The 22,811-nt window shown below is 35.4% G+C and overlaps 1 protein-coding gene across 9 annotated transcripts in view; it reads right to left on the reverse strand.

The window, feature by feature from the left end:
- Positions 1 to 22,811, reverse strand: part of LIPI (lipase I) — a 72,143-nt gene that overhangs the window by 19,330 nt on the left and 30,002 nt on the right. For 6 of the 9 annotated variants that reach the window (XM_086675740.1, XM_086675745.1, XM_086675746.1 and 3 more), the window contains exons 6-9: positions 17,971 to 18,060; positions 16,827 to 16,994; positions 14,981 to 15,085; positions 1,323 to 1,434 (exon numbers count right to left, since the gene is read on the reverse strand). In XM_086675740.1, the coding sequence (XP_086531866.1) occupies positions 1,323 to 1,434; positions 14,981 to 15,085; positions 16,827 to 16,994; positions 17,971 to 18,060 (475 nt within the window). The remainder of the gene's footprint in view (positions 1 to 1,322; positions 1,435 to 14,980; positions 15,086 to 16,826; positions 16,995 to 17,970; positions 18,061 to 22,811) is intronic. The other 3 variants (XM_086675743.1, XM_086675744.1, XM_086675742.1) reach the window with 3 other exon arrangements.

Raw genomic sequence — 22,811 nt, forward strand, 5'->3', positions numbered from 1 at the left:
TTTGTTATTTTAGACTTTAAACAAAGGTTCATAATAATACTGTAAAATTACATACATCACTGCCGTTATTTGTGACACTAATGTGCAAATATATAAGCATGCAGAGACTTTTTCCTGGTTCACTTTAATGGTTGCATGAATTTGGATGTCATGATGTACTCAAGTCTGAATCCCATCACACACTAGATTTAGTCAATTCAGGTATTGTAACTACCTAGACTGTGACAACAGTAAACGTTGGATATACCAACTATGCTTCCTGAAATTCGAATGATGTCATCAGTAATCAGTCTAAACTTAAACCAAACTGTTGTAAGCCCAGGTGTAATAAAATAAAGTGTTTCTTTTATCTCATCACTAGATATGTTACCTGTGAGCCTTTCAAAAAGTTACATTATTTAATAGATTTCTAGAAGTCTAGCACAGCAGGTTGGAAACTACTATTTAAAAATGTTTTTAATGTTTATTTATTTTTGATAGAGAGAGATGGGGGCCCGGGGGTGGGGCAGAGAGAGAGGGAGACAGAATCTGAAGCAGGCTCCAGGCTCTGAACTGTCAGCACAGAGCCTGATGCAGAGCTCGAACTCAAAAACCGAGAGATCATGACCTGAATTGAAGTCGGACGCTTATCCAACTGAGCCACCCAGGCACCCTGAGGAAACCACAATTTTAATAGTAGCATGTATCTTCATACCTTTCTTTTATTTAACAGAAAATGAATTTCCTTGTTTGGGAACTTATGAAATAGACAGGTATACCTTCAACAAATTCAAGCTGAGAATATTCTTTGAGATGATTAGATAACTTTTAAAATATGTATATATAACATACATATATACACAAAAAGCTAAATAGAAGATTAAGCAAAAAAAAAACCCTCTTCTATTTTGTAGGATTTGTAGCTGCAAGTGTTTCTCTGAAATACTGAAATTGGGTCGCTCTACTGACAGAAGTTACTTGACATTTGGTCATATCACTGTGAATACAATGTTGCCTGAAAACTAGAGAGAAATAGAAGGCAAGGTAGTTTGAGAAGAAGAACACGGGAATGACAATCAAAAGAGAAAAAAAAAAAGTTTTCCTAATGTTTGTAGTCCCTAGGTGTGTATGACATAAAGAAGTTAAGTAGTAGACTTCATATTCCACATCTTTCTGCAGACAATGAATGAATTAGAATATAACACCTGAGATATTTTAATATTTAATATTTTAAGACTCTCTGGAGAAAAAAATTTACACTATTTGTATTATATTCCAAAGTGGATGCTCAAGAAAACAAACATTTAATTTACGAAAGAAAAAAATTACTAAATTATACTTACTCATAGACCCTTGACTCTTCAACCATTCCAAGCTGGTTTAATAACTTAAATGTAATACAGCCATTTTTCATATTGTTATCCAGAACAGTTATACTGAGAACAAAATAATAGCCTACAAAAAATATAGAATGCAATTGACATTATTATTATTTTCCACTTATTTTTGGTACCTATACAGATATAGATGTGTGTTTGTAAATATGTGTGTATAATATATGTATTATATGTGATATACATGTAATACATGTAATTACATACATGTAATCTAGACACATATTATATATGCACATATATCAAGAGGCATTTTGTACATGGGTAATATATTTTCATTTTGTCAATTTTTAACTAGACTTGAAAATGAGAAATGGAAAAACCTGCCAGAAAGTCATTGGTATGGTAAATAGCTGGCCAAATAGAGAATACTAACTGGTGTGCAAACCATAAAAAATCATAGTTTAGGTCAATGAAACAATTTTTATTTTTCAGTAGCACACCTAAAATAAATATGATAAGTTTCCATATTTATCTGAGGAATTGTCTTGGCTAAAATTGCTTGACAAATATAATTCCCAATTTCATTGTTTTTTAGGAATGACTGTAAAATTAAGTATTTTTATATATACCCAGCTCGTAGTAGCTCTTATTCAAAATACCCAGTCAAAATATCTGTACACTGAAAACTACATAACACTTATGGGAAAAAAAACTGAAGAAGACACAAAGAAATGGAAAAATAGTCCATGCTTTTGATTTGGAAAAACAAATGTTGTTAAAATGTCAGTACTACCCAATGCAGTCTACATATTCACTGCAACCCCTTTTCAAAGGAACATGAGCATTCTTCACAGAGCTAGAACAAACAATTCTAAAATTTGTATGGAACCAGAAAATACTTCAAATAGCCAATGTAATGTTGAAAAAGAAAATCAAAGCTGAAGGCATCACAATTCCATACTTTAAGCTCTATTACAAAGTTGTAATCATCAAGACAATATGGTACTGACACAAAAATAGATATAGATCAACAGAAGAGAATAAATAATACAGAAATGGACCCAAAAATGTATGACCAACTAATCTTTGACAAAGCAGGAAAGAATATCCAATGGAAAAAAGACAGTCTCTTAGGCAAATGGTGTTGGGAAAACTAGACAGCGACATGCAAAAGAATGAACCTGGACCACTTTCTTACACCATACACGAAAATAAACTCAAAATGGAAGAAAGACCTAATTGTAAGACAGGAAACCATCAAAATCCTAGAGAAGAAAACAGTCAACAACCTCTTTGACGTTGGCCACAGTAACTTCTTACTAAACATATCCCTGGAGGTAAGGGACACAAAAGCAAAAATGAATTATTGGGACTTTATTGAGATGAAAAGGTTCTGCATAGTGAAGGAAACAATAAGCAAAACTAAAAGGCAACCGATAGAATAAGATGAGATATTTGCAAATGATATATCGGATAAAATGTTAGTATCCAAAATCTATAAAGAACATGTCAAACTCAACACCCAAAAAACAAATAATCCTGTGAAGAAATGGGAAAAAGACATCAACAGACACTTTTCCAAAGAAGATATCCAGATGGCTAACAGAGACCTAAAAAGATGCTTAACATCACTCATCACCAGGGAACTACAAATCAAAACCACAATGAGATACCACCTCACACTTGTCAAAATGGCTAAAATGAATAACTCAGGAAACAACAGATGTTGGCAAGGATGCAGAGAAAGGAGAACCCTTTTGCACTGTTGGTGGGAATGCAAACTGGTGGAGCCACTCTGGAAAACAGTATGGAGGTTCCTCCAAAATTTGAAAGTAGAACTACCTTATGGCCCAGCAATTGCAATATTAAGTATTTATCCAAAGGACACAAAATGCTGATTCGAAGAGGCACATGCACCCCAATGTTTAAAGCAGCACTATTGCCAATAGCCAAATTGTGAAAAGAGCCCAAATGTCCACACACACACACACACACACACACACACACACACACACACACACAGGAATATTACTCGGTGATCAAAAAGAATAAAATCTTGCCATTTGCAACAATGTCAATGGAACTAGAGTGTATTATGTATGCTTAAGTGAAATAAGTCAGTCAGAGAAAGATAAGTATCATATGATTTCATTCATGTGTGGAATTTATGAAACAAAACAGATGAACATAGGGAAAGGGAAGGAAAAATAAGATAAAAATAGAAAGGGGGTCAAACATAACAGACTCTAAAATACAGATAACTGAGGGTTGCTGAAGGGGTATGGGGTGAGAGGGTGAGCTAACTGGGTGACAGGCATTAAGGAGGGCAGTTATCAGGATGAGCACTGGGGGTTAAATGTAAATGATGAATCACTAAATTCTACTTCTGAAACCATTACTACATAAAATGTTAAATAACTTGGATTTAAATTTAAAAAAATAAAAGAGGAAGAAAAAAATTCCCAGCTAAAAATTGATACATATTTCAGAGGCAAGGATACTGAACTCACCCCCATACTCAGTGTTGTCTGAACTATAGAGAAAGTTCTGGCTCCCTGTGAGATTTTTTTTTAGCACAGAAGAATTTATTAAGGAATATGTAGCTCAAACAAGCATTCAGGGCCAGAGAACAAGGCTCAGCCAGAAACACTGCCCCAAAATCACAGGACAGACTGCTTTAAGATTCCATTGCTACCACTTCCAAACATGAACTAGAAGATTAGCTAAGAAAGCAAGTTTAAGACACTTTCATTTCTATGATGAGAAAATATTAACACATCTGGACAGGAAATACCCAGAGGGAAGATTTAAATTCACATCAAAGAGATATTTTTAAGTATGCACTACATCTACCCCTTTTACCAACTTACATCAATATCCACTCTTCCTCCTGTATTTCAAGCACGATGCTATTATTGCTTAGATGCCCATTCCATAGTACCAATAACAGCCAAGTGGGCTACATTTGGCTGCAATCCAGTGTAAGGCAATACCCACTCTTTTAGTTCTATCCCAATCCTGTTGTGATATTGTAACTTATGGACTAGAATGTACAGTCCATCTCCATCATACTTTATATAAGGGAGGTAGATACTAGTCCCTGTACTGTGAACTATTTCTTAGAAGAAAACATATAAAAACGGAACATGGAATGTATGAAATTATCTTGTGAGAAATACATGTAGTAACACCATGCAGGCTAGGTGTTAAATGTTGCTACCGAACAGACAAGAGTAACTTCTTGTTTTATGCCTGATGCTTACTTAGTACCACCTTAAATGAGATAATTTATTTACCACTGGACCTCAAGAAATTCTAACACAAGAGACTGAAGAACCACTTCTTACTCTGAAGTGACTCCCCAGCTTTAGACAAAAGACTTTCACCTCACCCGGAAAAGTAGGTGTTCAGACTCTCTCAGATGATTTCTGGTAGTGTGACATATTAAGATGTCACAGAAAAAGCCCATCTCATGTTACAAGTACATGGAAATGATGATTGTACAATCCATAAATTAAATACAAAACCAAGCTCAGATGAAGGCAGGGAAAATATCATAAGGCAGAAAGGAAGAGAAAATAAAGGCAAAACATAAGGAGGACTGAAGCCCTGGATCCCTACAGGACCTGGGAACTAGATTTAGCATGGAGACAGAGGATGCATGTCAGCTTCCATGCACAGGAGGCATGATGCTAAGTAAAGGAGCTCAGTAAGATAGAAGTTAAACCCAAAAGGAAGAAGTAGGGGAGGGAGAAGAAGGCCAGATAAAATGTAGAAAAACAACTGGTAAATAGAGTATTTGATGTAATAGCATCCATAATAAATACTAATGGTTAAACAACAAGTGAAATAAAATACTATAGAACATAATATTCAAGATGGAAAAAAAGACACAGATTCAAGGGGTCTATGAGACAAATTGTTGTGATAGAATCAGATAAAATCAGGAGGCAATTTTATGTACAAAGAAAAAAAGAAGGAAGTCACCAGACAACTATAAAAATCCTGAACATTTATACATCTAAGAAGCCATAGTCTCAGAATAAAGCTAAAATCTAAACAATAGCTGTCTACTCAAAATAAAAGATTTAAATAGGACTCAAATTCCAACATAATAGACAAAATGCTCAAAACATTATTGAAAATTGCCCATTATACCAAGAACAAAGACAATCACAACTTTGGTGAGAAAGGAAATCAATTGATGCCAACACTGAGATGAATCAGATGCTAGGATTATCTGACAAGGATTTCAAAGAAGCCATTATAAAAATGCTTCAAAGTCAGTTTCTTGAAAAAAATGAATAGAAAAATCTGAGCAAAAAAATAGAAACTGGAAAAGAAAGTAGAAATTACATAAGCAAAAACTACAGTAATGTATATATAACTCATTGCATGTGCCTGACAGTAGAGTGGATGATAAAGGATAGAAATCAGTGAATCTGAAGACAGATCAATTTGGCACTCAATCTCAGCAATGTAGAGAAAAGAGATTGAGGGGGAAAAAATTAACAGGGCCTCAGACACTTGTGGGACTAAACAAAAGATGTAATTTCTGTGTTATCATCATATCAAAAAGAGAGAAAGGAGAGTGAGGCTGAAAGAGTATTCAAAGAAATGATGGCTGATGGCTGAGGACTTTCTAAATTTGGTGAAGGAAACTAACATGAAGATTCAAGAAGCTGAGTGAACGTAAACAGGATACTAAACAAATCCTCACCATGTCATCTCAAAACTAAACTTCAGAAAACTGGGAGGAGGAGCCAAGATGGCAAAACAGCATGGAAGGTTTTTGTGTGTCTCACATCCATGAAATACAGCCAGACCAACACTAAACCATCCTGCACACCTAGAAACCTAATCTGAGGATTAACACAACAATCTACACAACCTGAACCACAGAATTCAGCAGGTACGTGGCATGGAGAGGTGAACTTGGGGAGAGAGAAAACATGGAGGGCAGGGAACTGCTTTTGCATGCAGAGAGAGGATGGACATGGTGGGGGAGAATAAGGGGAAAGCACCCCTCCCTAAAAGCAGCTGGACAGAAAGTAGAAAATTGGAAACAGCTGCAGGGACTGAACTAAAAAGGGAGAAAGGAGAAAGGAGAGGGTTTAAATTCCATTAAGACTGTAAACAAGGGGATCACAGTCTGCAACTCTGCAGCTCAATACCTGACGGTGGTCTGGTGTAAAGGGTGAATCCCCAGGAGCAGAGTGGGGTCCGACAGGTTCTCGGGCTACAAGGGGAGAAGCGGTTCCACTGCTGGAGAGAAGCGGTTCCACTGCTGGAAGGACGTTTGGTAGAGGCTGTGAGGCCACCTGTGCCCAGCAGACCCCAGAGAAGGGCCACATTCACTGGTGCTGGAACAAGGTCATTGGGGGTGAAGACTGGTGCCAGATGTGTGTTATTATTTTCCATACCCCTGAGGTGCTGCTGCTACACTGTCTTACGAACTTTTTCTGGGTGGGCTAGCACCCAGCCGCAGTTAGTGGGCATCGGCAGCAGCATGATCCCGCAAGCATTCCTGGGTGTGGCCGGCACCCAACTATTGCTCTGTGAGACCCTCCGCAGAGGGGCAGAGCAGGTCAAAGTCACGGTACTTCAAAAGTGGGGGGATGGGGAAGGCAGCGGCATCTGAGACAAAACTCTGGAGGGAGGTGTTGCCTGGGGTCTGGTCTCTAATGGTGTGGAAGCGGCGAGTGGACAGAAGCTGAAGATGAAGGACGGGTGCACGATTGCTGATCAGGGAGAAAAGAGTTCCAATACTAGAGACTGAGTAGCTGGGTGACACCATTTTTACTGCTCCCACACATGCGCATATGCACCTACAAGTGCCACAACAATCCACCCCAGTAGGCTAGCAGCGCCATCTAGTGGATAAGGGAGCCGTTACACTAAGCCCCGACCAACTGGGCTGACCAAGCTCTTCAAGAACACAAGTCTCACCGCTTGCTTAGTTTATGTACTATAAAGTGCTTCATAGTCTGACTTCCAGGGGAAAATGAAGTAATTTAAGTACTATTTCAATCTGTTAGCAGGTCCAATTATTCAATTTTCTTTTTCTTTTTTTCACCTCTTTTTCTTGAATACAGAAAGAGAAAAAAGTTATTTTTATTTTTAATTTCTATTAAAAATATATTTCTTTAATTTTTTCTACTATATTCTTTACTTTTGTGTATTTTTTTTCAAATTCTATTTTACTTCCATCATTTCATTTTAGTCTATTTCAGTATTTTCATTTTTTTCAAATTCTCAATTTCCTTTGTTTCCCCCTTTTTTCTCTAATCTATCAAACCACTTTCAACACCCAAACCAAAACACACCCAGGATCTAGCATCATTTATTCGATTTTTTGTATGAGTGTGTTTTTAATTTTTTAATTTTAATATTTTTTAATTTTAATTTTTCTACCTTATTAATTCCTTTTCTCCCTTCAAAATGACAAAACGAAGGAATTCACCCCAAAAGAAAAGAGCACGAAGAAACGACAGCAAGGGATTTAACCAACACAGATAAAAGCAAGATATCTGAACCAGAATTCAGAATCATGATAATAATACTAGCTGGAGTTCAAAATAGATTAGAATCCCTTTCTGCAGAGATAAAAGAAGTAAAAACTAGTCAGGATGAAATAAAAAATGCTACACCTGAGCCGCAATCATGGGTGGATGTCTCAGGGGCAAGGATGGATGAGGCAGAACAGAGAATCAGCAATATAGAGGACAAAATTATGGAGAATTATGAAGCAGAAAAAAGAGGGACATTAGAGAATTAGAGAATTAGAGAAATCAGTTACTCATTAAAAAGGAACAACATCAGAATCATAGGGGTCCAGAAGAGAAAGAGAGAGAAATAGGGGTAGAAGGGTTATGTGAGCAAAACATAGCAGAAAACTTTCCTAACCTGGGAAAAGATACAGACATCACAATCCAGTAAGCACAGAGGACCCCCATTAGAGTCAACAAAAAACGACCATCAGCAAAGCACATCATAGTCAAATTCACAAAATACTCAGGAAAGAAGAGAATCATGAAAGCAACAAGGGGAAAAAACTCCCTAACCTACAAGGGAAGACCAATCAGGTGTGCAGCAGACCTATCCAGACAAACTTAGCAGGCCAGAAAGCAGTGGTAGGATATATTTAATGTGTTGAATCAGAAAAATATGGAGCCAGAAAAATATGGAGCCAGCAAGGCTGTCATTCAAAATAGAAGGAGAGATAAAAAGTTTCCCAGACAAACAAAAATTAAAGGAGTTTATGACCACTAAACCAGCCCTGCAAGAAATTTTAAGGGGAACTCTCTGAGAGGAGAAAAGACGAAATTATAAATAAATAAATAAATAAATAAATAAATAAATAAATACCAAAAGCAACAAAGATTAGAAAGGACCAGAGAACACCACCAGAAACTCTAAGCATCATAATGGCAATAAGTTCATATATTTCAGTACTCACCCATTAAATGTCAATGGACTCAATGCTCCAATTAAAAGACATAGGGTAACAGAATAGATAAGATAACAAGATCCATTTGTTTACAAGAGACCCACTTTAGACCTAAAGACACCTTTCGATTGAAAATAAGGGGATGGAGAACCATCTATCATGCTTATAGTCAACAAAAGAAAGCTGGAGTAGCCATACTTGTATCAGACAATCTAGACTTTAAAATAAAGAATGTATCAAGAAATGCAGAAGGGCATTGTATCATAATCAAGGGATGTATTCACCAAGAGGACCTAATAATCATAAACATTTATGTGCCAAATGTGAAAGCACCCAAATATATAAATCAATTAATCACAAACATAAAGAAACTCATCAATAGTAATACCATAATAGTAGGAGACTTCAACACCCCACTCACAGCAATGGACAGATCTTCTAATCAAAAAATCAACAAGGAAACAATGGCTTTGAATGACACACTGGACCAGATTGATTTAACAGATATATTCAGAGCATTTCATCCTAAAGCAGCAGAATACACATTCTTTTCCAGTGCACATGGAACGTTCTCCAGAATAGACCACATGCTAGGACATAACAGCCGTCAGCAAGTATAAAAAGATCGAGATCATACCATGCATATTTTCAGACCACAACGCTATGAAACTCGAAATCAACCACAAGAAAAAATGTGGAAAGGTAACAAATACTTGAAGACTGAACAACATCCTACTAAAGAATGAATGGGCTAACCAAGCAGTTAAAGAGGAAATTAAAAAGTATATGGAAGCCAATGAAAATGATAACACCACAATCAAAATCTCTGGGACGCAGAAAGGCAGTCATAAGAGGAAAGTATATAGCAATCCAGGCCTTTCTAAAGAAGGAAGATCTCAGATACACAACCTAACCTTACGCCTTAAAGAACTAGAAAAAGAACAGCAAATAAAACCCAAAACCAGCAGAAGACAGGAAATAATAAAGATTAGAGCAGAAACTAATGCTAACGAAACCAAAAAAACAGTAGAACAGGTCAATGTTAATTCTTTAAAAGAATTAACAAAATTGATAAACCACTAGCCAGTCTGATCAAAAAGAAAAAGGAAATCACCCAAATAAATGAAATCAAGAATGAAAGAGGAGAGATCACAACCAACACAACAGAAATAAAAACAATAACGAGAATATTATGAGAAATTATATGTCAATAAAATGAGCAATCTGGAAGAAATGGACAAATTCCTAGAAACATATACACTACCAAAACTGAAACAGGAAGAAATAGAAAATTTGAACAGACCATAACCAGTAAGGAAATCGAATTAGTAATAAAAAATCTGCCAAGAAACAAGAGTCCAGGGCTGGATGGTTTTACAGCGTAATTCTACCAAACATTTAAGGAAGAGTTAACACCTATTCTCTTGAAGCTGTTCCAAAAAATAGAAATGGAAGGAAAACTTCCAAACTCTTTCTACGAAGCCAGCGTTACCTTGATTCCAAAACCATACAGAGACCCCACTAAAAAGGAGAACTATAGACCAATTTCCCTGATGAACATGGATGCAAAAATCCTCAACAAGATATTAGCCGACTGACTCCAACAATACATTAAAAACATTATTCACCACAACCAAGTGGGATTTATACCTGGGATGCAGGGCTGGTTCAATATCCACAAAACAATTAACATGATTGATCACATCAATAAAAGAAAGGATAAGAACCATATGATCCTCTCAATAGATGCAGAGAAAGCATTTGACAAAATACAGCATCCTTTCTTGATGAAAACCCTCAAGAAAGTAGGGATAGAAGGAGCATACTTAGAGATCATAAAAGCCATATATGAATGACCCAATGCTATTATCATCCTCAATGGGGAAAAACAGAGCTGTCCCCCAAAGGTCACGAACAAGATGGGGATGTCCACTCTCGCCACTGTTATTCAACATAGTATTGGAAGCCTCTGCAATCAGACAACACGAAGAAATAAAAGGCATCCAAATCGGCCAGGAGGAGGTCAAACTTTCCCTCTTCGCAGATGACATGATACTCTATATGGAAAACCCTAAAGATTCCACCAAAAACTCATAGAACTGATTCATGAATTCAGCAACGCTGCAGCATATAAAATCAATGCACAGAAATCGTATGCATTCCTATACACCAACAATGAAGCAACAGAAAGAGAAATCAAAGAATAGATCCCATTTACAATTGTATTAAAAACCATAAAATACCTAGGAATAAATCTAACCAAAGAGATGAAAAATCTATACACTGAAACCTATAGAAAGCTTATGAAAGAAATTGAAGACGACACAAAAAAAATGGAAAAAGATTCCATGCTCCTGGATAGGAAGAACAAATATTGTTAAAATGTCAATACTACCCAAAGCAATCTACATATTCAATGCAATTCCTATCTAAATAATACCAGAAGTCTTCACAGAGCTAGAACAAATAATCCTAAAATTTGTATGGAACCAGAAAAGACGCCGAATAGCCAAAGCAATCTTGAAAAAGGAAACCAAAGCAGAAGGCCTCACAATCCCAGACTTCAAGCTGTACTACAAGGCTGTAATCATGAAGACAGTATGGTACTGGCACAAAAACAGATACTCAGATCAATGGATCAGAATACAGAACCAAGAAATGGACCCACAAACGTATGGACAACTAATCTTTGACAAAGCAGAAAAGAATATCCAATAGAATAAAGACAGTCTCTTCAAGGGGTGCTGGGAAAACTGGACAGCGACATGCAGAAAAATGAAACTGTACAACTTTCTTACACCATACACAAAAATAAACTCAAAATGGATGAAAGACCTAAATGTAAGACAGGAAGCCATCAAAATCCTCAGGGAGAAAGCAGAAAAAAACCTTTTGACCTTGGCCGCAGCAACTTCTTACTCAACACGTCTCCAGAGGCAAGGGAAACAAAAGCAAAAATGAACTATTGACCTCATCAAAATAAAACCTTCTGCACAGCAAAGGAAACAATCAGCAAAACTAAAAGGCAACCGACATGATGGGAGATGATATTTGCAAACGACATATCAGATAAAGGGTTAGTATCCAAAATCTATAAAGAACTTATCAAACTCAACACCCAAAAAACAAATAATCCAGTGAGGAAATAGGCAAAAGACATGAATAGACACCTCTCCAAAGCAGACATCCAGATGGCCAACTGACACATGAAAAAATGCCCAACATCACTCATCATCAAGGAAATACAAATCAAAACCACAATGAGATACCACCTTACACCTGTCAGAATGGCTAACATTAAGAGCTCAGGCAACAACAGATGTTGGCAAGGATGCAGAGGAAGAGGATCTCTTTTGCATTGTTGGTGGGAATGCAAGCTCTCACAGCCACTCTGGGAAACAGTATGGAGGTTCCTCAAAAAACTAAAAATAGACCTACCCTACGACCCAGCAATTGCACTACTAGGCATTTACCCACGGGATACAGGTGTGCTGTTTCGGAGGGACACATGCACCCCATGTTTATAGCAGCACTATTAACAATAGCCAAAGTATGGAAAGAGCCCAAATGTCCATCGATGGGTGGATGAATGGATAAAGAAGAAGTGGTATACATATATACAATGGAGTATTACTCGGCCATTAAAAAGAATGAAATCTTGCCATTTGCAACTACGTGGATGGAATTGGAGGGTATTATGCTAAGTGAAATTAGTCAGAGAAAGACAAATATCATATGACTTCACTCATATGAGGACTTTAAGAGACCAAACAGATGAACACAAGGGAAAGGAAACAAAAATAACATAAAAACAGGGAGGGGGACAAAACAGAAGTGACTCATAAATATGGAGAACAAACTGAGGGTTACTGGAGGGGTTGTGGGAGGGGGGATGGGTTAAATGGGTAAGGGACACTAAGGAATCTACTCCTGAAATCATTGTTGCACTATATGCTAACTAATTTGGATGTAAAATATAAAAAAAATAAATAATGTAAAATAAAATAAAAATAAATAAAATAAAATAAAATAAAATAAAATAAAATAAAATAAAATAAAATAAAATAAAATATCCAGTTAAGAAATAGGCAAAGGATATGAACACATATTTCACCAAAGAGGATATACAGAAAAGATACTCATTATTATAAACCATCAGGGTAACAAAAATTAAAACCACAATATGGCATCACTATCCACCTATTAGAATGAATAATTTTTTTAAATAATGACAACACCAATTATTAGTAAGAAATCAGAGAAATTGGATCACTCATACTTTGCTGAGGGGATTGCAAAATGATACAGCACTCTGAAAAACACTTGGTCAATTTCTTATAAAGTTAATTATCTTCTGACCTAGCAAGTGCATTTCTTAGGCCTTTGGAGAAATAAAAACTTAAATTCACACAAAAACTTGTATATAAATGTTCATAGCTTTATTCATAAAGCCAAAATTAAAAATATCCCTCGTGTCCTTCAAGAGATGAACAAGTAAACCAGCTGTAGTACATATATACCATGGAATACTACTCAGAAATAAAAAGGAATGATGGATAAACCTCCAGAGAAGCTGAGTGAAAAAAAAAAAGAGGCAATTAAAAGGTCACATACTGAATGAGTCCCTTTATATAACATTTTCAAAATGACAAAATTTTATTTTTTTATTGTATCTTCTTTTTTTTTCTTTTTTTTAAATTTAAACTTTAGTTAGTTAACATACAGGGCAATATTGGTTTCAGGAGAATTCAGTGATTCACCACTTATATACAACACCCAGTGCTCATCACAAGTGTCCTCCTTAATACCCATCACTCACCTAGCCCATCCCACACGCACCTCCCTCCATCAACCCTCAGTTTGTTCTCTATCATTAAGAGCAAAATGACAAAATTTTAGAAAAGCAGGACAGGATGGTATATGTGGTTATAAAAGTATCACCCAAAGGATCCTTGTGGTGATGGAACTGTTCACAATCTTCACTGTAGTGACAGATACTAGCCTTAAACGTATGATTAAATTGTACAGAACTACACACACACACAGACACAGAGGAGTGCCTGGGGAAATATGAATATCCTGGTGGTGATATTATATTATAATTATACTCTGTTGCAAAATATTAACATTGAGGAAAACTGGATAAAGTGTACACAGGAGCTCTCTGTATTTCTTATATCTGCATTTGAATCTAAATTTAATTTAGTAAAAATTTTAATTAAATAATAGGCCTAATTCCAAATGGTACAATATAACACTAATATTTTAAAAATTATTTTATTTTAAAAATTATAATACTTAAAATTGATAGCAACTGTGTCTGCAAAATATTAACACTAACAGCCCTAAAAATACTTTTATTTTTTATTTATTTTTTAAATGTTTATTTATTTTTTAGAGAGAGAGAGAAAAAGAATGCGAGCAGGGGAGGGGCAGAGAGAGAGGGAGACACAGAATCTGAAGCAGGCTCCAGGCTCTGAGCCGTCAGCACAGAGCTCAAGGCAGGGCTCAAACTCACAAACTGGGAGATCATGACCTGAGCCAAAGTTGGATGCTTAACTGACAGCCACTCAGGAGCCCCCAAAATACTTTTAAATACGAGAATCGATTTTAAGTACTTATCCATCAGTAACTAAAGTCAATGGCAGTGACTTGAAACTTCTCGTAAGATTCTTCTTATAATAGGATTTACCTTTATTTATAAACAACTACCAGCTTTTCATCTTTAAACAGAATAAAATTTAAAATAGCTCCTCATAAGTCTAATTATTTAATATATTTCTAAGAGATTCTCTCTTGTTCACTGAATTTTCTCTTGTCTCTAAATATATAGGGGAGGTTATTATTTACTTATACATTTTGTATTTATATAGTTTAGGTTCAGTTCCCAAAGGATATTAATAGTGTAGACAGATGTCTTGAACTCTATAATCAGGTATATGTTGACATAACTCTAAAGGTGGGAAAGATAATCAGGCAAATTTGGAGGAAAAAAACAAACAGACTTTATTGTTTCTTTGAGAAAATATTGTCCAAAGCATATGTTCATTCAATCTAAAATATCAAGTCCTTATTTGAATTTGGCTCTAACAAATTTCAGAATTCCTTGAAATTACATGATGAAATTGGAGTGGGTAGAAAGAACATTTTGGAGAATATATAAATTAGTATATAAAACTAATTATTTGTTCATTTGTTGAAAATGTTAACTTACTGCAGAATGGTTTTGTGCCAGTAGTATCCAAAAACACAGTGGTCCTGAGAAATCTTTTTTCTTTTCTTTCTTTTAAAACATCTTTCCATAGCTCAGCTTGATAACCTGAGATTTGAGAAAGAAAACATTAGAAACTCGACTTCAAGCAAATAGCACCCAAAGCTTTCAAATCACTAAAGGAACTAAAGGATCAATGTATTATAATAATTATTATAATTATAGTTCAGGATCTTTATCACTTAAAAATGACTTTTCAAATAATTTTACATTATATTTATTTTAATTACATGATAATTCAAATTAAAGATTCACAAGCAAATCTACTCCCTGGAAATCTTATCAGAGGTTAGAATACTCTATATGGCTACAATCCATTTGTAGCAGTCTTTACTAATATATCATAAATTAAGAATTTTATTTGTATCTTTTAGTAAATATAGCAGAATAAAATTATTAGATAAAATAAACACAGAATTTAGTTCCATGAGTACACCCCCCAATTCTCCTACAAATACACATTCAAAGAGATACAGTATATATGTCTGTACATTATATATAATACATGAAGTGTAGATAGCATCTATATACACTATATATTATGTATATAATATGTATATTTCCAATATATACATTATTACTAAATTTGAAATATTATCACACACATATATATATTGAAAATGCTTCCCACTTTATGTATTTGTCTCTTTCCACTTTCTACCTCTGAATTTGAAATGTGAACAAGGTAGAAAGAACACTGAATTGAGAATTAAGGATTTTAACTCTAGCTCTCACTTGTGTCCTTACACAATACTTATGCTCACACTGGGTCACAATTTTCTCATTTATATGGAAGAGCAATGAAACCAGAAAAGCAATCCCCAACATGAGGTCTGAAGAAAAGGAATCCCACAGGATGTTTTCTGGACAGAAGAGGTCTACAAGAAAATAAGTCTGACAAAGCCTGCATATTGCCTGTCTCTCCTAGCAATTCTCTATGCATGTTAGTATAAACCTCCTGCTGAAGAAAACTGCAGGAAGCTTTTTAATTCAGCCTTTGTAATTGCTTCCCATTTAATAGAGCCCCTTTGGCTCTGGAAACATTTCTGGCAGATCCTGATCATGACACTGATCAGATGTTTACATGCTCATAACATGCCTGGGGGTTGGTAATGTCTTTGGAAAATCCTGAACAAACAACCTCTGAGATTCTTTCCAGCTCTTACGTTCTATTTTTTATGTGGATTCATTTTTCTCTATAATTTCCCACCAGCAGGCTGTAGTTATCGAAAGTTGGAATACTTAACCGCTCTTGCCAAGTTTTATCAATTTGGAAGGTGTGAACCATGTATGATTCATGTCTACTTGCTAATAGCAAATGAAAAGCTAACAATGGTTTATACCTCTCCACTTGCTCCTAAAGCTTTCCATAAAAATAAAACCCCTCAATGCCACTAAGAATGAACAACTCTCAAAAGAAAGAAAGAAAGAAAGAAAGAAAGAAAGAAAGAAAGAAAGAAAGAAAGCAGTCTCTTTCTTTAATGGAAATATACATGGATGATAAATAGTGAGAGTCCTCTGCAAAGCAAGAACAAAGATCCTCATGAGACCCACCATATCTGTATACTACACTGAGCATAGAAAGGCAGTTGATTAAACTTCTCTCACTAAATACCTTATAAAATACTTAGTAGGAAATAAACTCTTGTGTCTGGTTGTTCCACAGGCAATTTTTCCATAAAATGCTAACATGTTCATAAGTAAATAAAAAGCTTCCAGCAAAAAATACTAACAATTATGTTATTCATTTTCCACAAAATCTTATAGTCATCATACCAATCTCACTTACCTAGCCTAGGACATGATTTTTCCTTGAAGTCGTCACAGTCCACACATGAACCAGCATGGAAATCTTTGTATGAAGGACAAGGAAATGAAATAAAATTGCAGGTTGTTTCCAAAGATGCCATGAACAAGTAAACGGCTCTCTGGTGACTGCATTTAATAAATGCAACGCCTTAAGTGTTAAAAAACAAAAAACAAAAAACAACAAAAGAACTGCAGATGTATTAAACCAAGTTCAAGCAAATTAGAGAAAAAAATTAAAGGTTAAGTTCTACTCAATACCATGCACTTGTGAATATTGAAATGTTGCCTGACCACAATGTGCCGTTTTATCTCAAGCAGCTAGAGGTAGTACCATTGAAAATGTAAATTCAGTATGCTTTTACAGGAGATTTAAAAGACATTTGTCTAAAGTAATAATTACCACAGGGGAAAAATGTGTTTAATTTCAATAATCTGACACACTACAAACACAGTGCCACAACACTTAATGGCTATGTACACATGGTTCTCTTCTAACCCCTCACCCCTAATATTTCTATTTAATGTCAGAGAGGATTATGAAACCAGGTAACATTAGAACTTCATTATGTCCCTTTCTTTCCTCAACTTCTCACATCCTTATAACCTTTGATCAAACTTCTCTAGCTACAGTGGGCTTGGGCCATATGTTACTTGACAGGTGTCACTGTAGATGCTTCCTATGGCTCTGAACTGAGCCAAACTCCACACCTGGAGCAGCTGTTTGGCTATTTATGTAACAACCAAGGGCAAGAGATTATGAATCTGTGTTTGTACAATACTATAGTGATGGTAAAGATTAAGTCTTGGAACCAAACTCATGTTATGTGATACTTTGACCAGATTGCTTCTTCAATAACTCAGAACTTCTCCTAATGTTTAAAATAATGAAATACAACTGTTGAAACTAATGTAATAGGTTTCATCATGACCAAATAGTATATATACTGGTCAACTTTATGAACCAATAAAAACCCAATTAAACCATTTTTCACCAATGACTCTCATTAATCATGAGCAACAGTGATCAAAATCTTGCCCATAGATTAAGAGGGAAAAAAAGTAAACTGATTTTCTTTCATCATTTTGAATCATCTGTAATTCATTCAAAAATATTATTTGTATACCTGAAAAAATGGATTTGGGACAGCCAGGTTGCTTTTTTCCTCCATTTGCATAAAAATCTATATGTCCCAAAGGTTCATTAATGCCTAAACCTGAGAAGAAAAGCACTCGAGAATCACAAAGTGAACATAATCAGGTCAGCAACACTTGTACAAATAGCATCTCCTATAAATTCCATTGAAAGTGACTCCTACAGTTTGAATTGAAAATAAAATACATGCTATTTTTAAGAAGACGTGTTTTAATGCCTCAAATTAACTCCTCATGAAAATTATGTCATTAATTTAACATATTTATCAGTCACCGATTTACTATGCCCATCACAGTTCTTTGTGCTATGAATATGCAAGTAAAAAAGAAAAAGAGAGAAAAAATCCTTTTTTTTTTTTTTTGGTGGAAATTAAATTTTAGTGAGAGAAAGACCTAATAAACAAGTAAGAATATAGTATGCCAGATAATAATAAGGGCTGTAGAGAAAACACAAGTAGAACAAGAGTACAGTTAGTGCCTAGTGAGGGTGGCAGGTTGCTCTTTCAAACAGTTTGGTTAGGGAAATTTCCATTGAGGAGGTAGAGTCACACAAAATGTGAAAGATGTAAGACAGTGAGCCAAGCAGGAAACCATGTGAGCGTGCCTAAAGTATTCAAAGAAGCCAGGCTAGCTGGAGTACAACGTGGATGAGGGAGCACTGGAAAGAATGAAGCCAAGTCATACAGGACCTTTTAAGCCAGTGTGATGATTTGCTTGTACCCTGGATAATAAGGCCTAAGACTTGGCACTAGATTCACTAACTGGAAAAATCTAAATATGCTGCTTCAGCTGGAACAAACTGGGCCAGAGTGACATAAACCTGTAGCTATGATTTAAGGGCTTTTGTATATCTGTAGATCCTCAAGACACTGGAGAATTACAAATTCTGAGTCCATGATTACCAATACGGGATCTATAACTTGGGGAAGTCATAGGAATGAAAGAGGGTAACAAGTTCAGAATACTCAGGACTATGATTAGAAATGAAAATCTTGCTGCCAAGTAAGCCTGCTGGGCTTTGGCTTAGGGACTACAAATTTCCTACAACATAATAAACTCTTAAAAGTGATCAGCAATAGATTTATATAACAAAGTAAATACTTGCGGCTGACAGTCAGGATTAAGATGCAGCAACATGATTTAGTTCTAGTATGTAACAGAAAAAGATAACCGTTAGTGAGGTATTTATTACCAGAGCATAAGAACACTGGGCATGTGCAATATCGGGGAGGGGATTCAATGTGTAAGGAAAGGCAAAGAACAATTTTTTTTTTCTTTTTTTTTTCCTTCTTTTAATGTTTATTTATTTCTGAGAGAGACAGAGACAGAGACAGAGACAGACAGACAATGTGAGTGGGGGAGGGACAGAGAGAGACAGGGAGACACCAAATCTGAAGCAGGCTCCCTAAGCAGGCTCCAGGGTTTTAGCTGTCCACACAGAGCTCATGAACCACAAGATCATGTCCTGAGCTGAAGTCGGATGCTTAACCAACAGAGCCACCTAGGCACCCCAGCAAAGAAAAATTTGGGTGAATTCATTGGAACTCCTTAGAATTGGGAAGCATAAGTGTGATTTGACTGTAACAGTGGTGAGGGTTTGATAGCCTCTTTATATTCCATCAACTGCCTGCAATTTCCTAAATATGGCCCCAAAAAACAAAAAGGCCAATGATTTTGGAGACCTTTAATTTCCTTATGTCTGAACTCAACATGGAGTTCCAAGAATAGGGGTTCCATGTTGGAGCCATCATTTTCTCCAATCTTCTACTAAAGTAGAATCAAGCCAAGAAGACTCCTCAGGGATCAAAGAGAAGCAAAAGACATTTATATTAACTTAACAAACAGCCCTTGATGTCATTTTCCCTTTATCAGATGGAGGAAGATGAGCAGTTTGGTCATTTAGGTCATTCATTTCCTTCATTTGAGGAAGTATAGGAAAAGCATATATCGCTTTTTAAATTTTCTTTTTATTGTAGTTTATAATACATATATGAAGAAAACATAAAGCTGTGGATTAATTACTATCAGGGAAATAGCCAATTAGCTACCACACCAATGCCAACATATAGCACCTGGAAACCCCTACAGTGTTCTTATCTAATCACCAGCTACTCCTTTTCCTACAATAATAATAACTACCTTTTAATAAAATGATTTTTTTGCTAATCTTTAGCTTCTAAGGATGCCTCCCAAAACATTACAATTTATATTTTCCCATATAAAAATTGACTCATATTCATGTATCCTTTTGTGTATGCTTTTATTATAAACTTGCTTTTTTATAATAATCCAAATTGGGTATGATTCATTATCCATTTTTATATGTTGCTGAATTGGTTTACTAGTGTGATGATTTATGTAGAATTTTTGTATCCATGGTTATAATAGAAAATGTCCACAAATTTTCTTTTCTGTAATGTCTGTCTCAAGTTTTGACATTAAATTTATGAAGGCTTTTTAAAAAGGTTTTAAACAGTTTCCTACATTTTTTTTTTACTTTTTAATTTTTTTAAACATTTATTTATTTTTTGTGAGACAGAGAGAGAGAGACAGAGTGTGAATGGGGGAGAGGCAGAGAGAGAGGGAGACACAGAATCTGAAGCAGGCTCCAGGTTCTGAGCTGTCAGCACAGAACCTGATGTGGGGATCTAACTCATGAACTACGAGATCGTGACCTGAGCCGAAGTCAGATGCTTAACTGACTGAGCCACCCAGGCACCCTGGGAATTTTTAAATTACAGTTTCTATTTCATTAATAATTATAGAACCAAATTTTCTCTCTTAATTTGTTAGTTTGGTAAATGCTTTTTCTTCTTCATAAAATTTTTCTATTTTATATATCATACCATATAATCATATATTTTCATTTCTGCATAATATTGTTCATTATATCATAATACAGTCATTTTAATACCTGTAGCATCTGTAACACTATCTCCTGTTTATTATTGATATTGTGTCTTCTCTCTTTGTTCTATTTTTTTCTCTCAAAGAATATATTAACATGGAGACTGATATATAAAATTTAAGCATTCTATATTTCCTTCATTTCATGGAAAGAAGATAAAAATGAGATGTTTTACAAGCTTCATGTATGGGTTTCAAAAATATTTCTGATACCTCTGCATCAGAGAACCTACTATGAGAAAAGTGACTCCAAATCGCCAGTTCACTTCTAGAATTTTTCTAGATGTTGGACTGGTAAGTTTTCCCTGATATCCCAGCAGGAATATTAGCCCAAATTACCTAATTCACAATTTTGGAAGGCGACATAGATTTTTTAATATATACAACTGAATAAGGACAAAACCTATTGGTAAGTAAAAGATGCACTCTGAATAGTATTCAAGGAAGAATTGATCTGTCAGATATGTACTGACCCCAAATATCTCATTCAGAAATTCCTTGAGACAGGTGGATATGCAGCATCAAAATTCTGTGTCCCTCATTTGTGATGGTCATGAAAAGATCAACCAAAGGTGCCAAAACAATGTGGCATTTAGTGGTAAGTTAGATCTGATAGGTTGGGTCATCAAAAGATGTTGAGAATGAAAGACAATATAAAACAGTTTATTAGGAAAATCCAAAATAAAATAAAATAAAATAAAAAGTAGGAAGAGCTAATTCCAAGGCCATAGGCAGAGCTGAAGTTGGGATTTCAGAAAGAAGAGCTCAGACAAAGAACTGCAGAGCAATTGGGCAGTAGGTGTACTATGTGTGGGAATGCTAAGCTGATATAAGAGCTAGAGATAAGGAAGACTTGAGAGGTTGAGGTATCACACTAGAACTGTGAACCTTAGGCACTGACTCCCTGTGAGATATAGGTGAACTCAGATTCCACTTTAGAAGCAAAACTGTACCCATATAGGGTTAGCCCAGGCATTGATATTGAGAAATTGTCATCTATGGCATTTATAGAATTTGTATCTCTTGCAAAGGCACTGGTATGGATCACCATGAAGTCAATTCAGAGGACTATGGGAGCAAATAAATTACCTGGACCAAAGAGAAAAGTAACCTGAGGAAATAGGAGAATCAGAATAGTCTTTGCATCACTTCCTCCTTTCTCCATGGTAGCACCATAACCTCCCCATGCCTACAGTGACAACACATGTAAATTATCAGCTAATCAGAGCAAGAAACTGGTGAAGGCAGGCTCTGGAATCAAAAGATTTCAAATTTTTTGAAATTTTGAAATTTCAAATTTCAAAAAATTGAAATTTTGAAATTTCAAATTTCAAAAAATTGAAATTTTGAAATTTCAAATTTCAAAAAATTGAAATTTTGAAATTTGAAAGCGGCTCTGCTGCTTACTGGCCTTGTGACTTTGACTCTAGCTTCCCCATAAGTAAAAAAGAGATGACATTTACTTATCTCATGGGAACTTAGGAGAATGCCATAATTAATTCACATAAAACATTTAAAACACTGCCTGAAGTATATACGAAGTGCTCAATAAATATTAGTATCATCAATTCCAAATCAGAAAAGGGCTTAGGGCCATCTAACTTATTCCTTGAAAGTGCCTGTCCAAAGCATTCTGGACCAAACTATCAATAGCATATTTGACATTTTCAGGAAGATAATTAAAAACAATAGAGAAATTATTTCTCTACCTTTAGGGGAAGGTATTCTTTATCTGTGCCTGAAATGCTGTTTTCATTTCTAGTTGATAGATATCACAGCAAGAAAATGAGTGGAGAATGGTAACCTAAATACATCAGGAACATTAAGCATGGGAGAATTTGTGATCAAATCAAAATTGTCAATAGCATGAACAAGATGAAGTATTTTTTAATCAAATTTCTGCTTT

The sequence above is a fragment of the Puma concolor genome, chromosome C2 (genome assembly GCF_028749965.1).
Source record: "Puma concolor isolate L17-30 chromosome C2, mPumCon1.1.hap2, whole genome shotgun sequence".
Taxonomy (NCBI): Eukaryota; Metazoa; Chordata; class Mammalia; order Carnivora; family Felidae; genus Puma; species Puma concolor.